This window comes from Plasmodium vinckei (assembly GCF_900681995.1).
Source record: "Plasmodium vinckei vinckei genome assembly, chromosome: PVVCY_14".
In the NCBI taxonomy this organism is placed as follows: domain Eukaryota; phylum Apicomplexa; class Aconoidasida; order Haemosporida; family Plasmodiidae; genus Plasmodium; species Plasmodium vinckei.
In genome coordinates, this window is record NC_051306.1 from 1891891 (window position 1) to 1910155 (window position 18265).

At 24.4% G+C, this 18265-nt stretch overlaps 4 protein-coding genes across 4 annotated transcripts; 2 read left to right on the top strand and 2 right to left on the bottom strand.

Annotated features, from left to right (window-relative positions):
* Positions 1-712: 712 nt before the first annotated feature.
* PVVCY_1405190 (inorganic pyrophosphatase, putative) lies at positions 713-3744 on the bottom strand (the record flags this gene model as incomplete). The annotated part of the gene is made up of 2 exons (XM_008624513.2): positions 713-751; positions 874-3744. 2 exons carry the CDS (start codon positions 3742-3744, stop codon positions 713-715), a joined length of 2910 nt encoding a protein of 969 aa, XP_008622735.2.
* A 2850-nt stretch (positions 3745-6594) lies between these two features.
* On the top strand, positions 6595-10795 carry PVVCY_1405200 (CCR4-NOT transcription complex subunit 4, putative; the record flags this gene model as incomplete). Its single annotated transcript, XM_008624512.1, has 2 exons — positions 6595-8514; positions 8603-10795. The coding sequence occupies 2 exons, from the start codon at positions 6595-6597 to the stop codon at positions 10793-10795; spliced, it is 4113 nt and encodes a 1370-aa protein (XP_008622734.1).
* Positions 10796-11483: 688 nt separating this feature from the next.
* On the bottom strand, positions 11484-14429 carry PVVCY_1405210 (tetQ family GTPase, putative; the record flags this gene model as incomplete). The annotated part of the gene is made up of 1 exon (XM_008624511.1): positions 11484-14429. The coding sequence occupies one exon, from the start codon at positions 14427-14429 to the stop codon at positions 11484-11486; it is 2946 nt and encodes a 981-aa protein (XP_008622733.1).
* A 1278-nt stretch (positions 14430-15707) lies between these two features.
* PVVCY_1405220 (mRNA methyltransferase, putative) lies at positions 15708-17543 on the top strand (the record flags this gene model as incomplete). Its single annotated transcript, XM_008624510.1, has 1 exon — positions 15708-17543. The coding sequence occupies one exon, from the start codon at positions 15708-15710 to the stop codon at positions 17541-17543; it is 1836 nt and encodes a 611-aa protein (XP_008622732.1).
* Between the last annotated feature and the right edge of the window lie 722 nt (positions 17544-18265).

An 18265-nucleotide genomic window follows, 5' to 3' on the forward strand; every position in this document is an offset into this window, starting at 1 on the left:
TGCTACTATCACATTTGTTCAATAATTATTTTATTACCTTCCGACAATATATATGCATATTACACATGTACGTATATATGTATGCATGAATGCGTGCGTATTAGCCCCATATATAGTTCTCTCTTTTTCAACATTGCCATAAATATATGCACATATATAGTTGTAAAATTGTTTACTGGGGCTTGTTATGAATTACTTTGCATAGAAACTTACCCCTTCATTAAATTATCCTCTCAAATAAATTGTAATATGTTTTAAATTGTTTACTTAAAAAATAGTGTAATCACTAAATAAGTAAACCACTATTTGTAATGTAAAAAATGTGCCTTAAATATTGCCATTTTTTTCATTTATATTAAGAACGGTTTGCTCATAAAAAATGAATTAAATATGGAGTAAAGGCATATGGACCTATGACTTATGTTTGTTTTATTTGTCTAAAAAAAAGTAGAAAACGACAAAATAGTAAACAGCAAAATAGCAAACGGTAACATAGCAAATAGACTGAATTTGCTTATATACATTTTTACGAATGCCAAAGTATTTTATAATGTTTGGCAAATTAATTCAATAAAAAAATTAAGAAGTATACAAAAATTTTAAACCAATAATTATGCATGTATTATGTATATATATGCCTCCATTTTATTACACAAATGGATGACTTAAATTTTTTGAAAAAAAATAAAAAAAAAATTAAATCCATTGCAAATCATTTGCTTGCGCTTGAAGCAATTAGAGGAGTTATCACCTGTAAAAAAGTGTAATACATGAAAGGAATATATTGTATAAGAAGGGGCATAATAAATTTTGAAAATTTTCAAAGTAACAATATTATTATATCTATAAATGCAAATGAATAAACGGATTTACCATGGTTATTGTTGAGATGAGTTTTATAAGAACATGTATAGACGGCCCAGCAGTATCTTTACATGGATCACCAACTGTATCTCCTATAACACTAGAAATATGAGCTGGGCTATTTTTCCCGCCATACATACCGGTTTCTATATATTTCTTTGCATTATCCCAAGCTCCACCAGCATTATTTAGAAATAAAGCCATAAGTATACCAGTAGATGTTGAAAACATTATAAAGGAAGCCATAACTTGTGCTCCTAATAATTTATTGTTTTGTAAATTTCCTATAAATTTAAATAAAATACCTATAATTATAGGAGCTAAAATACCTAAAAGTCCAGGTTTAAATGTTTCTTTCAATGCTCTTTTACTTATTATATATACACATTTATGATAATCTGGTTTTTCTTTATATGTTAAAATTCCTGGATGTTCATTAAATTGTCTTCGAACTTCTTTTAAAACTTCTTCTGCTGTATTTCCAACTGCATCTAAAGACCATCCAGCAAATAAAAAAACAATTGCGGAACCCAAAATCCCTCCTATAAATACTTCTGGTAATGCAATATCCACAGTTGCAAATGCTGTTCCTGATATATCTGATACTTCACTAAGAAATGCTGAAAATAATAAGAAGCAGGCAAGTGCAGCAGAACCTACGCTATATCCCTTTGTATTGGCTTTTGTTACATTTCCAACGACATCTAATTTATCTGTTATTCTACGTACATATTCAGGTTGTTTAGACATTTGTGCAATTCCTCCTGCATTATCAGCTATTGGCCCAAAGTTAGACATACTTAATATGAAAACAGATGTTGATAACATTCCCATTGTTGCAATAGATGTACCATATAATCCATTTATTACATCATCCCCTTTTTTTATATTACTTTGTATTCCTAAATAATATGAAAATAATAATGATATGCATATAATTATAATTGGAAAAAATGTTGATTCAAGCCCAACATATAAACCAGCTATTATATTTGTAGCTGGACCACTTAAAGATGCATGTGCTATTTTTTTAACTTTTGAATAAGATGAATCTGTATAATATCGTGTAGATATGACAAATAAATATGAACAAATCATTCCAATAATTCCACAAAATGAAAAATAAATCCATGCATTTCCTTTTGTTATATTATAAGTTTCATCTTCAGCATTTGTAACATTATCAACAGTGCTAAATAAAAATTTACATAACAAAGAAAATCCAAAAATAGAAAAACCACAAATTATAAAATATGCCTTTAACATAATTTTTAATGGGTCTTCTAAATTTTCTGAACGTATTTCATGTTTTTCAAAACTTTTTTGGCTACCTCCTAATAATAAATTATCCTTTTTTGTGTAAACTAAATAGGAGCCTATTGTTGATATAAATAAATCCATTGAATGTATAAATAAGGGGAATAAAACAAAATAACTACAAACCGGATCTGATATTATATTATTTTCACATAATGCACCCCCTAATATCATAGACGCAATAATTTCAGCGGATATCGACTCAAATAAATCAGCACATTGACCTGCACAATCACCAACATTATCTCCAACTAAATCAGCTATAACTGCTGGATTTCTTGCATCATCTTCTGGAATGTTTTTTTCAATTTTCCCTACCAAGTCAGCACCAATATCTGCAGCCTTTGTATATATCCCACCAGCTAGCTGATAAAGCATTGCTACTAGTGATGCTCCAAAACCATATCCAACAATCATTGTAGGATATTTTGTAAAAGATATAGTTGGGTATAATATATTTACTATTAACATTAATAATGAAATGCCAAATATTACTAAAGATATATTTACAATAGCACTAACTGCTCCACTTTTAAAACATGTTACTAAAGTTTTGTTGTACGAATATGTAGCTGCTCTCGATACTTTCATGTTAGCTCTTACTGATACATAAATTCCACTATAAGCTGCTAAAGAGCTACAAAAAGCGCCTAATAAAAATGATGCACAAGTTATGACCCCATATGCTAGTGGTGATATGACAACATAACATATATTTTTATTATTTAAAATGCAGGTTTCTAGAGAGGAACTATTTGGGGTATTCCCAAACTCCTGAGCAAATTTCATATCATTCCCCCTAATTATATGAAGTAATAAAATTAATATTGTAAAAAAAATGGATACTTTAAAAATATAATTATATTGAACAGTAAAAAATCCTTCTGCACCTTCCTTTATTGGCTTACCTATACTTTCAAGGGAAATAATTTCATATCCCTCATCAGGTTCACCAATCCGGTTATTGTCATTTCCTGAGTACTCATATTTACAAGCATTCTTAGCATCGTTATAATTTATGTTACTATTTTCATGACTCATTTTTATGTAACAATTTTCATATGGTTTATATAAAACATTTTCAGGATAACATTGTAAATGCATTTCTTTTAAATTATTTTTTTTAGACATGTTGTCACTATCTTTGATAATTTCATAAGAGCTATCTCCAGTATTCATTATTGTACTAAACATATAAAGAGAAAATAATAAAAAATATAAACTGTATAGAATTAAGCCAATCAAAAAATTCGTTTTAATATTATTTATTTTATTGTAACATACATATTGTATTAATAAAAATAAACAAAATATAAATATGTTAATTAATATTCGGTGTCTTTTTGTCTGTTTAATATATAATTTACATATTTTAAAAAATTTTAACTTTTTATATCCACTAAATTTTACTGAAAATAATTTTTTTTTTTTTTCAATTTTTTTTCCATCTTCTATTCTGCTCATATTTTGATAGCTATAATTTTTAAAAAAAGTTCTGCCATTTTGGTTGTTCATCAAATTTATTGGTACTTCATGATACTTTGAATTATAATTCATTTTCATTTTATCACAAAAAGAAACACCTTCTTATTTCCTCACACCTTATATTCTCTATAGTGCTATGATGGTACACATGCATATGTAGTTTTCCAACGACTTTTAATCTTTATTTAGTTTATAAAATTGGATATAAAAAATAAAACAACTTATGAATCTATAATATACTGTTTTTAGACTATTTTAAATGTCCTCGTTTTATTTCTCTTTGTTTAACAAACTAATTTTAGATCGAATTTTTAATTTTATATGGACAGAGATATTTAATATATTTTCATAAGTAAAATGCCAACGTTTTACTATAAATCTGTTTGTTATTTTTTCTTTCGATTTTTAGTACTATGAAAAAAAATTAACAAGCTCGAATAATTGTGCTACATAAAAATAGGAAAATGTCTCCACATACATTATTGTCGAAATTTTAAGTAACACTCAAATAAAAAAATCGAGAACGGGCTTATATATGCATGTGTGTGTGTATGCATATGTATATGTATACTATATATATATTGCTATTATTTTTTTGTTTTTTTTTAATTTCAATAAACTAAGCTAACTAAATTTTATTGTCTTTCACATTTAGCCCATTCAAATTATTATGTATAAATATGAACTCGATAAATGAGAGTAAAAAGTTATAATGCAAAAATAGGCATAGGGCATATATTGTGTGCATGACATACAAATCATAAACCAATAATGTAACAAAATAAAATAATAGGTATGGACGGAAAATATGGAGAACAAAAAATACTGCAACAGTTGCAAAGTATTTTTAAAGGGCAAAGAATAATAAAACAGTTTTTATACATTATCAAATATGTACTTTTTAACATTTTTTACACATATTTTATGTTAAAAAAAAGTCATGAAAATGTGACTTCCTTAACTATTTATAAAAAAAAAATTATATGCATACTACATTATATGTGGAAAAATTATTTAATTTTTATTATTGTATATTTTTTTATACGACCTTTTTATTTTAGCATAAACCCAGGATAATTAAATAATTGCAAATATGCTATTGTGTAAATATTAGTTTATTGTCTATTTTTTTATAAGGGGAAATGTCCACATATATAGTAAATAAGAATGAATAGTATATACGAGAAAAAATATAAAAAGTTTTAATTCTTATGTTTATTCCTTATAAGACTACGAAGAGGGTTTTTTTTTTCACCAATTTAAGCAAGTATATGTGCAGTAATATATTACATAAACAACCTTAGTTGCTTTTTTTTTTCTACATATTTTTTTTTCGCAGCTTTAAAAAGTACAAAGTAAATTATATGCTTGGCATAATGCCATAAATTATAAAGTAAAATTATAAATAAGGGATATATAAATAAGGAGTGTATAAAATACATTTTCCATTTTTTATAAAAAATGTTTCACTTAGCTTTGCTTATTTATTTCACATGTTCTGTCCACGAAGAGTTTTATCCTCATGTAAAATTGTAAACTATCTTTCCCTACACTGGAATTATTTATATTGCTTTTCATGTCATATGAAAACAAATAAATAGGCAACATTTATACATACACATATTGTATAGTAATTAAGTACGACAGTACCTATGTATATAAAATACCATCATATTATATTTTTTCATATTCACCTTTTTATCTCTTTAAACATGTTAATAAAATATAAAGTTCAGTGAAATTACGTCCTTTCTAAAATTAAAAAAAAAAACATGATTATGAAATAGGGGTGTACTCTTCACCTTATTTTAGTAAGTATATATATATACATACTTTATATATAAAAAAAACAAAGTTTGAAGTTTATACGATAAGTTTGATTAGCTAACAATTGGAAAAAAAAAATATTTACATACATTTATTTATTTCTTTACTTATTTGTGCCAAATTAATTCAAAATAATTTAAAATTTTTCAGTAATATTTATTTACATATTAAAGAGAAACAATCTGAAATAATTTATTGCCTTTTTAGTGATATGTAATGTACATATATTAATAATGCATTATGTATAATATATACATATTATGTATATATATTTCCTTCAAATTGATGATAGGATTTATTTTAGCATCGCTTATTATAAAAATAATATTTTTAAAATTGTTAATTTGAAAATTTCTTTTTTTTTATATTTTTTAATTTGGTATTTATTAATTTTATTCGTTATGTGGGTCAATAAAATGCCCATTTTCATCATATATACATATAAGAATATATACTAAGTTAATTTCAGATAAATTTGAATATAATAATGATATCCATCAAGCATTGCGCAATCTAATTATGCGCTTATATACTTTTTTTTTCTTTTGTATACCTATTTATTTATTCATATTTGTGGCTTGATATTTACTTTTCCTTTTTTACATTATTAATATATATGTATATATAGTTCTCTCCCCTAGGCGCCTATTTATTGGCAGTCAAAATGAGTAGGGGGAAAATTAATAAACAAACAATACTATAATAAATCATATCAATACAAATAGGGATGTGATAAATAACAAAAATTGATGAATATAAGGAAAAATTTCCTTCCCTTAGCCATTCCCATTAATATTGTTTCGTATTACTAGCCACGCTCCTATTAACTGATTATTATTTTTTTTTTTTTTTTGATTTTACAAGAATTTGGTGGGTCCAAAACTTGTACTTATATCCATATACGCACATATATATAGTGAGTAAAAGATATCAATGTTTAGTTGCGAATATTTACCCGCATCATTTCCTCAAATAGTATATAAAATCAAAACAAGTTAATCATTCAACCGCGTATATATCATATATATATATACAAACATACATATACGATCCTATAGTAACAGTAAAAATATAAACACAAATCACAGCATAGTGAGCAAAATGAGAAGGGGCGGAACTGATAAACGGTTTTTAAGAAGAAGTTTTAATAGGCCCTACTACTATAAGAAAAGTGGGAAAGCCGAAGAATGGAACAGTAATAGTAGCAAAAAAATAAAAAATCTTAGTAATAATAGCAGTAATATTAATAATAAAGCAGAAGGAGATGAAATAGATTTTGATGAGGAAGAAGGAGAGGAAGAGGGAGATCAAATAAATACAACTGAAATAAATGAACATCCTTCTGAAAATATTAAAAATACAAAAAGAAATGATACATCGAGTAGTAATAATAAAATAACAAAAAAAAAAAGTGTTACAATTGAAAAAGATACACAAACAAGTACAGCAGAAAATAATAATAATGTAATTTGCCCTTTATGTGTTGAACAACTTGATGAGACGGATCGAAATTTTTTTCCATGTGATTGTGGATATCAAATATGTTTATGGTGCTTGTATTATATACGAGATCATATGAGTAATAAATGTCCTGCATGTAGAAGAAGCTATGATGAAAAAAATTTTATATATAATAGAGAAACTCATGAAAAATTAATGAAAAAAACAAAAAATCAACATAAAAATAAAGGTGAAAATAATACCAATACTGCCAGTAATAACAACAACAATAATAGTAACAACAATAGTGGTACGGGAACATCAAGCACATCAATATTTGCTAAGAATGATTTATATAAAAATTCAAATATTTATAATATACATGAATATGATAGCATATTAGAAGTAATTAAAGATATAAGAGTAGTTCAAAGAAATTTAGTTTTTGTTATTGGAATTACAGAAAATTATGCAAAAAAAAATATATTAAAAAAAAATGAACATTTTGGAAAGTATGGACAAATATCAAATATAATTATTAACAAGTCTCAAGCATTTAATCCACAATATAATGGTCCATCATTTAGTGCATATATAACATATAGTAATGAAAAAGAAGCTATTAATGCTATTTATTTTATTGATGGTATGACATTAGATAATAAAACATTAAAAGCTTCATTTGGAACAACAAAATATTGTTCCTCCTTTTTAAAAAATTATTCGTGTGTAAATGAAGATTGTTTTTATTTACATGAACTTGGTAATGTAATTGATAGTTTTTCTAAAGACGATATACATGGTCCTAAACATATATATCATGATTTATTATATCATTATTTTAAAAAATTACCAGATGGTAATAAAAAGGGTGATAATCTTACTGCTGTAAGTTTATTAAGTAATACAACAAAAGGGGGCAAATTACCTGAACAGCAAGAAGAAAATAAAAATATTAATGCACCGATACAAAATGTGGCTAGCTCGACACCTATTAATTATATCACTGCTGTAAATCCAGATATAATGGGAAAAAATGATACTAGTGATGTAGCAAAAAATAATAAACTAATTACATCTCATACTGAAACTGAATTAAAAACTAAAAATCTAGAAAACTCTAAAGAATTAGTTAATAAACATAACGAAGATTTAAAAAATAATTTGAAATTAAAACAAACAAATGAAAGTAACAATGCTGAAGAAAAACATCGAACAAAATGGAACACAGAGGAAAATCTTTCAAATGTAATTAAAAACATGAAAGATAACCTTACACAAAATATTGAAGAAGATAAAACACCCAATTTAATATCAAAAACTAATAAAAAAAATAAAAAAACAAAGAGCGAAGATGTTTTAACTAGCTATTTAGATAAAAGTGATAAAAAAAATAACATTGAAATTTCTAATGATGGTGATAATAACAAAGTAGGGGGACAATGGAAAGAGAAAAATTATTTAAATTCTCTTCATAGTACTCTAACTTTGGACGATAGTAATAAAAATGCTCAAAAAAATGCTAGTGAAGAAGATGATCCGTATTACCGTGATGACATGTCCGAAAATTATCCTCTTATAGTGGATGCCGCAAAAGAAAAAAAAAAAAAAAAAAAAAAAAAAAAAAACAGATAAAAAAAAAATCACTGAACCGGAACAACCAAATCAGGAAGAAAGTGCAACTAAAAAAGTAGAACAAGAAGCCGATGTAAATGAAAAAGAATCTAAAAAAAAGAAAAAAAAAGGAACAAGTACTATACCAGAACCTGAGACTAAACCAGGTGGTAATAATAAAATTGTTTCTAACTCTATTCCTAATACAATTCCAAATGAAACTATAGATAATCAAAATCGTGAATCCTCCAAAAAAATGACGGAAATAAAGAATGATGAAAATGTTGAAAAAATAGAAGGAAGTGAAAAGAAACAAGAAGAGGAGAAAAAAAAAAGTACAAAAAGTTCCTTTAAAATAGGAAATATATTTAATGTTTTTTTTGATAAAAGTAAAAAAGATGGATCTAAAAAAAAGAACGATAAAAAAGGTACAACTACAATTGAAAACCAAGATAAAACAAATTCTATAAATACTGAAATAAATAAAAAAACAACTTCTCCCATTGAATTAAATGAAAATAATATTCCAAGCAATAAGAAAGTGGAGGAACAAACTTTAAAAGAGGATGTAAAAAAAGATAAAAATGTAAATGAAATAGATAAAGTAACAAAGGAGGTTGAACATAATATTGATGGTAAAACTGGTAAACAAAGTAAAAAAAAACAAGATGACGCAAAAAATAAATTAAATAAAAAAAAAGATACACAAAAAGAAATAAATGAAAGTAAAGAAGATTTGTCAAAAAAAACAAAACAAAATAAAGATAATACAGAAGTTTTAGAAATAGGTATAGAAATTGGTAACCAAAAAAATAAAGATGCGTTTGAAAAAAGAGAAGATGAATTATATGAAGGAAAAAATGATAAAGATAAGAAAACAAAAAATGTAAATAATAAAAAGAACAATGATAATATTATAGCTGAACAAATTATGCATATGGAAGAAATTATAAAAATGAAAAATAAAAATCCGAAAATGGAATATAAACAAATAGTTGTAGAATATTTTAAAAATATTTATAAAGGTAAGGGAGAAAAAGAAAAGAAACAAAATATTAATATAAATAAATTTTGTAATGCTATTAATTATTATATCACTGAAAATAAACTACCTGATATATTAAAAGGAATAGATAAAGATATAATACATACAACTGATAATGATAATTTAGCTAGTAGCGTAAATGTAAGTAGCAATGATCTTGTTAGTGTGCATCCGGAAAATAAAGATCCAAATAATTGTGCCACGACTTTACAATCTAATATAGAATTACCTAATAATGTAGATAAAGAAAATGTAGACAAAATTGACGATGAAAAAATAGAGAAAAAAACAGAAACGGAAGGTGATAAAGTAGTAAAGAAGAAAAAAACAAGTAAAAAAAATATTTTACAAAAAGAAATAGAAGATGATATTATGGATATTATAAAAGATATAATGATCCATAGATTACAAATGAAAGGTAAAAGTAGTAGCATAAGCAATGTTACTACTGCCACTGCTGCTAATAATAATAAAAATAAAAAAAAAAATAAAAAAAAAATAAAAAATGATGAAAAAGCTATGATTGAGCAAATGAATTTATTCAATGAATTTTATGAAGATAATGTACTTTTTAATGATTTAAAAGTTTTTGTAAAAGATTTATGTATTACTAAAAATAAAGCTATGAAAAATGATGGTATGGATGATGATATTATTTATTTAATAGAAGGAGAAGAAAAATGGAAAAACAAAACAAAGGACAAAACATACAACGATTATTTATTATATGGAAATGATGATAATCTTTCTTTGAAACCTTACAAAGGAGTAATGGAATATATTTTTAAAAAAGAAACAAACATAACAACAAGTAATAATGATTATTCAAAATTTTCCGAAGATATTACACATACAAATAATAATGAATACAATACAGATGATATGTTTGATATATATAAAGAATTAATTCTTTCAAAAAACACAAATTTACACACAGCTAATGATATAATATTTGATAAAATGTTTAATGAAGAAATTAATTTAATACAACAATTATGTAAAGGAGATTATTATAGCCAAAACCAAGGAGATAAAATAGCTAGCTCAAATAAAAAAGGAGATAATAGTTATATATACAAACTAAATAATTATGAAAAACAATCAAAAAACTCGCCATTAAATTATTCCCCTAATCTTTGGGTAAATTTTAATAAATCATTTTATACTAATGAAATGAATGAGAAAGTTAATTTGAGCGCATAGCTACTACAAAAATTTTGCACCCATATTGTATATACATATATCTATGAGGAATTATGTATACACATATTATGCGAATTCCATATACATACATATGCATGCAAATTTGTAGCCAATGCAAATGCTCATAGATTTTTTAAAACTTATGAATGCTCATTGAAAGTAAATTAAAAAAACACGCAAACCTAAGCGTGTCATAGACAGAATAAAAAAAATTATGCACGGTTCATATAATTTTGTTTATTTTACCATGTTTTTATTATTATTTTTTTTTTTTAATTTTTTCCTATTTTTGTTATATTTGCAATTTTTAATTTATTTTTCGAATTAAAAAACACTAATAATTTTTTTTAAACATTTTTACGTCGTGCAACACTCGAGGGCACGTGTTGGATAGTGTAACCTTAACTTAAGGTAGGAAAAAAAAGTTATATAATAAAAGGGTAAAACTAAAACATATCAATATCAAAGCATATAACAAAATGAACAATGCATGTAGCATTTATTCGAGCGTTCTGCCCGTTCTCAAATCACGGAAAATGCTTTTGCAAAAAAAAACAAAAAATTTATGAACAAATTGGGTGTAAGCAACTTTTCCATTTTATTTCACATTGAATTGAAAATGTTGCACACAAATATATGTATGCACATGTGTATGTCCAAAATTGATAGCTTATATGAGTATAAAGTTTTATACCTTTTTGTAACCGCAGAAAGTCATGTAAAAATCTGCATGTCCACTCGAAATGGATCTTAAAACAGAGGCATAATTGGTGGTATGCTTAACAGGAATAAGAGCAACTATTTTCATAATCTTAAAATCATTTTGCTCTTTATTTTTCATAATTTGTATAATAGTTCCATTTTTATGTTGAACTAGATTTTTTACTATAGCCCCAATATAAGATTCATGAGTTTGTATTTGAATTAATGTTATTGGTTCTGCTATACATATATTTGCTTTTCTAATTATTTGATAATATAAATCATTACATGCATATTTAGCAACAGCTAATGTACAATCATCAGGTATTTCAAGTTTTGTTACTTTAACTTCTGTACTAATAATACTTCCATTTGTTCTATATCCATTACTTAAACAATTTTTTAAAGTAGTTATACAACTATTTAATATATCTTCATAAAATTTTTCATTTTTTTTATCCCTTTTTTTTAAATCTTCAATATATGTTTCAACATTTTTATCAATTACTACCGTACTTTGAAATAAGTTCTCATAATTAAAATTTAATAAATAATCATCAACTTCATCTGATTCATCATTTTCATCAAGTATGTTATCACTATTGTCTAAATGGCTATCTGCTAATAATTCAGATGTATTTGAAATTTTAGATTCTGTTTTACTAACTTCATTAATATTAGAATCAAAGGTGGTACTATTATTTACATCTGTCTGAATCTTGGAATTATTATAATATGTTGCAGAATTACTTTTTATAAAAGAATATTTGGGAATTTTATTTTTATTTTTATCTTCATAAGATGAATAATTAACATTGGTACTTGTTTTATTTGGAGATAATAAAGGTTCTGGTAAATCATCACATCTTAAAATATTTTGAATATATTTTGAAACATCTATAAATTCTTTTTCTTTAATATTTAAACCAATTAATATGCTTGAAAATTTAGAATTTATTTTTATTTCTTTTTTAATAGTATCTTCATAACTTCCTAAAATATATTCTTTTTGTACTATTTCAACATCATCAGTTTTAATATCAATTTTGTAGTCACTTTTTATTTTATCTAATGTTACTTCAATATTTAATATACCTATAGATCCAATTATTAATTTATTATTTTTATCTGTATATGAAATTATACTATTATCTTCTAAACATATATCATTTAGTATCTTTTTCAATTCTTTTTCTTTTCTATAATCTTTAGGTTCTATTGAGCAAGTACAAACAATTATATTTTTACTGATTCTTTTTTTATAATTTTTTAAAAAATACCATAATCCTTTATTTTTTATTTCACTACCCAATATTTTGTACACTTCATTGAATTTGGCTAGTTCACTATTTCCTGTCCATTTATTTCCAGAATTGCTCATAACAATATCAGAAATATTTTTTATCATCTCAACTTTATTGATGTCGTTAATATTTTTATATTTCTTTTCTTCTTTTATATAATAATTATTATCGTCTTTCTTTACTTTTTCTTTATCCATAGAACTTGCTAATTCATTTATTTCATACATAATATCACAGACTAATATATTTTCAAACCCTCTTATCATACCAATGTCATTACTATTTAATTCATTAGTCATTATATATCGGTCTGCTTTTATTTTATAAATATTTTTTACTAGTTCATATTTATTATTTCGTATGTTACACAGTTTGGAATTTTTTAATAAATTCCCTTTAAGAACTTTACAAAATGTATTATACCCATTTTTTTCATTTACTAATTTGAATATAAATAAGATAGTTTTATAAATATTACTTATATCATATTTTTTATTTAATATATTATGGCTATTTTTTATTTTATCAAATACAGCTTCATTAGAAACGTTTAAATTATTTTTACATTTTTCACTACCATCATTTATATGATCAAGTTTTATACTTTCGATTTTTCCGTTTTTATCATTGTGTGTTATATAATCCAGGAGGATATGAACCCCATAAGAATTAAGAGCACTCCCTGAAAATATGGGGAATATATATCTCATATTTATATATTTAATCAAACTGCTTTTAAGAATATCATATTTTATAGGAATATTATTTAAATATTTATATTCAATTTGATTGTCTAAATCACATAAAAATTCTACAAGTTCTTCTCGTTTTTTTATTATATAATCAATTGTTTCATCATTTAAAATGTTCAAAATGTTATTAGCCTCTTCAATTTTATCGCTTTCGTCTATATCTATACATGGCTCAATGAGATAAAAATGATTATATATATTTTCATGGTTACGATTTTTTAAAATATTGGCTAAAGGTATATTTTTATAAGCTAGCTTTTGACCATATTTAACTTGAGGATAATAATATAAATGCATAGAAGGCAAGTCTAATATATATTTTAATTTTTTGTTTTCATAAATTGGATATGTTATAAGTATACTTTTTTTACTTAAACCATTTTTTAGACTATTACAATTGTAATCAATATCTATTTCATTTATATCCATTTTATTTAAAAAAAAATAAATTGGAATATTTTCTTTTATATAACGAAATATATTTAATGTTTGGATCTGCAAACCTTCTTTTGCATCAACAACAATAACACATTTGTCTGATACACACAAAGATAAAAAAGTTTCATTACTAAAATCGATATGACCAGGAGTGTCTATTAAATTTACATTTACATTATTCCATTTAAAACATGAATAAGCTGTTTTTATTGTTATCCCTCTTTCTCTTTCCTGTTTAAGAAAATCCAATTGTGTGTTTTGATCATTTATATTTCCTTTTACTCTTATTTCGTTCGAATTATATAAAATATCTTCTGAAATTGTTGTTTTTCCTGCATCAATATGTGCAAGAATTCCTAAATTTACTACATCATGACAAAAAAAACGTTTATTATATTTCAAATAAAAATTATGAACTGTTAATAATTTTTTTAACATAATATGAACAAAAAAAAAAAAAAGCTATTTTGTGTGCAATTTTCTCAAATAACCCACACATAAATAGTATAATAAAAAATATTTTTGTATATAGAAAGAGATATTTATTTATGTTGTGTTCATATTTTTTTGCTCCCTTTTTGGAAATCAAAAAGACTGAACAGCTAAAACACATGAACTGTTAATGCAAATAAAAAATATACATTACAAAACTGAGATTTTTTATCATAATTTTTGGTATTTATTTTTTTTTTCATCGTCTTTCTTCGTTTTTTTTTAATTGTTTTCTTGTATTTTTCCTATTCCTTGTTTTGTGCATTTTCTATATTATAGAAGTTTATATAGAAATATAGCTCGTCCATACTAACATACCATTCTTCAATTGCTGTTATTCAAACTGATTTATAAAAATAGTTAATAATATTTCCCATTATTTCCTTTTCCTAACCTTATATATACAGAATTAACTATATTTATTTACTTCCAAATTATGTTATATGCATCAACATGTCAGTAAATGCCGTCATTTGAATGTATGTGCAGGTAAATATATAATTTCGCAAAGTATATTAAAATATCAACATTCTTAAAGTTATAAATTATGTAAAAATTTAATTGAAAAAGTTTTATAATTTTTTCTCATCTTATATAAAGGTGCATTTCCTTGCGTTCAGCAGGAACAAAAAATATATATATGCGTATAATTTAGCAAGCTAAAAAATTGTTCAGCTGTAAATATATTTTGTGTTATATTTTATTTACCCCATTTTGTATTATCTTATTTTTTATGTTAATACTTTGATTATTCGAATAATATTCCTATTTTACAAGGAATATGATATTATAGTAAATTTTCATTTTGGAAGAGAAGAATTAGCTATCACATACCCCAATATTTATACGCAAATCCATATGTAGCTATTTTTTGTAAATGGCATAATGAAACATACTATAAAGGATTTTTTAATTTTTTTAATAAAAATTAATATATCTATATTATTAATAAAAAAATAAATAAAATAAGATTAATGATAATAATAAATGTATGGAGATATTTAAAAAAGTATAATCAAACAAATAAAAAAGAAACATACAACGGTTAATATAGTAAACAATTTTTTTAAATGTCATATAATTTATGTATTAAGACCCTCAATGGATATATTGATGATATACAAAATATGCTAACTTTATGTACCTTCCTATAATTCGAATTTGATGGTTCAAAAAACTAATAATTAACAAAATAACGATTCTAATGCTAACATTAATTAAAAGATGAATAACAATCAAATGAATCCAAATAATAATAAAAATATGGGGGCCCAAAATTTTAATCAAAGTTTTACAAACAATACGGTAAATAATAAACAACCCAATAATCCATCATATCAATACCAAAATATAAATTACGCAAAAACAAATAATCCCACAATGATGAACTATAATAATAACCCAAATTTTGTAAATCCAAATTATTGTAATTATAATAACATTGTGCCACCACCAAGTAGTGCCCCACCAAATAACATGCCCATAAACAATAAGCATAATTACTACATTCCTCCAAGTCCTTCTAATATTCCAAACCCTCCTAGCATCCCCAGTCCCCCAAGTATACCCGGTTCACCAAATATGGACTATGGTAATAATGCAAATTTAAAAAATCCTATATCTGAAGGAATGAATATTGAAAATAATAATATGTTAGGGCAAGAGTATGGTAAAACTAGCCATTATAATGCCAATTATATGGGCAATAATAGTAACATGTTTGGAAGTCATGCTAATAATAAATTTCCTGATCAAGTACCACCATCCAATGTACATAATATGCAAAAAAATGCACCTATGATGGGGTATCATGGAGAATATCCTAACAATAGAATTAACATAAATCCTGATCAAACTATGATACAAAATAATTTTATAAAAGATATGAAAACTTATGACTATTCATATAATGATAATATAGCTCCACCTCCAATTCCGAGCCAACCTCCAATGCCCCCAGATAATAAGAATTTCGAAAATGGGAATAGTAGTAGAAATTCATCAAATGCTAACTTAAAAAAAAATGAATATAAAAATACTAGTTGTAATATAAATGTAGATGGACGAGAAAGATTACAAAATGATTATAATCAAAACTTTATAAATACAGGAGAAAGACCTCAAAATTTTATTAGAGATAGTGATGAAAATAAAAGATTTATTAAATATCCTAAATTAAAACAATTATTAGAATTAAAAAATGCAATAATAAAAAAAAGATCAACACCAGCTAGATATATAAAATGTGATTTACGAAATTTTGATTTATCTAGTTTAGATATGAAATTTGATGTTATATTAATTGATCCCCCTTGGAAAGAATATTATGATCGAAAAATGCAAAATCTAGATTTATTAAATAGTATACATATAGATAATTATGATATAAATGATGATATATATAATGATAAAGATAAATACTGGTCTTTAGAAGATTTATCTGATTTAAAAATAGAACAAATAGCAGATGTCCCATCTTTTCTTTTTATTTGGTGTGGTGTAACACATCTAGAAGACGCTAGACTTTTATTAAATAAATGGGGATATCGTAGATGTGAAGATATATGCTGGTTAAAAACAAATATTAATGAAAAAAATAAAAAAATTAAATATTTAAATGAAATAAATAATGAAAACTCATATTTACAAAGAACAACAGAACATTGTTTAATGGGAATTAAAGGTGCAGTTAGACGATCTTATGATATACATCTAATACATGCCAATTTAGATACAGATGTTATTATTGCAGAAGAAACAGAAGAAAATATATATAATAATAATAAACCAGAAGAGCTTTATAAAATTATTGAAAAATTTTGTTTAGGTCGAAGGAAAATTGAACTCTTTGGTACAAATACAAATATAAGAAATGGATGGCTAACATTAGGAAAAAATATTAATGCTACATTATTTGACCAAGAAGAATATAAAAGTTGGTTTGAAGGTGATATTGCTTGGCCAGAAGCAACTTCATATATAGGAGGAAAATATATGGGGACAACACCAGAAATCGAAAATCTGCGTCCAAAATCTCCTCCGAGAAATGCCAACCCATAATACGTTTGAGAACGATGATAAGTTTCTTTTAATATATTTTTATTTTTTTTCATTTTATTAATTTTTTGTATCTATTTTATTAAAAAGTGAATATCCTAAAAATAGTGAACTTTTTTGTTTTTATTGTTTATGTAATTTTTTTGTAGAACCACACATAATATATACACATTGTATGGCTAGCTAGTTTAATATATCTTATATCCATCTTATTAATCCGATAAAATAATATCTTATTTTTTTTTTAATTATATATAATTTACAAATTTTTCATATTATAATACCATATATATATACTTGTGAATCATAAAATTATTTCCACATCTACTTTTATTTAATACTAATTTATATACATCGCTAGATGTTGCTATATTTATATATATTTTTTTTTATACTAGCATTGCTAAGGACAAACACACAACGAACTTTATCAGATGTGTAAATAAATTATATGCATGATGTAATAATTTCGAAAAAAAAAATAAAAAACTATTATCTAGATCCATATAAATATGCGTAATTATTGTTTAACTTTTAATATAAGTTCAAAAAGAAGGCATATTTAAATTTGCTTATTCATTTTTTTTAATATTATCTATTATGTATATATGCATATTTTAGTTCTCTCCATGTTTGTACGATTTTTAGCAGGTAATACATAAACCCCACCAGTAGAAGTGCACCCTCTTTTTTTCTCTCTATTATATTTTTTAGTGATATATTAT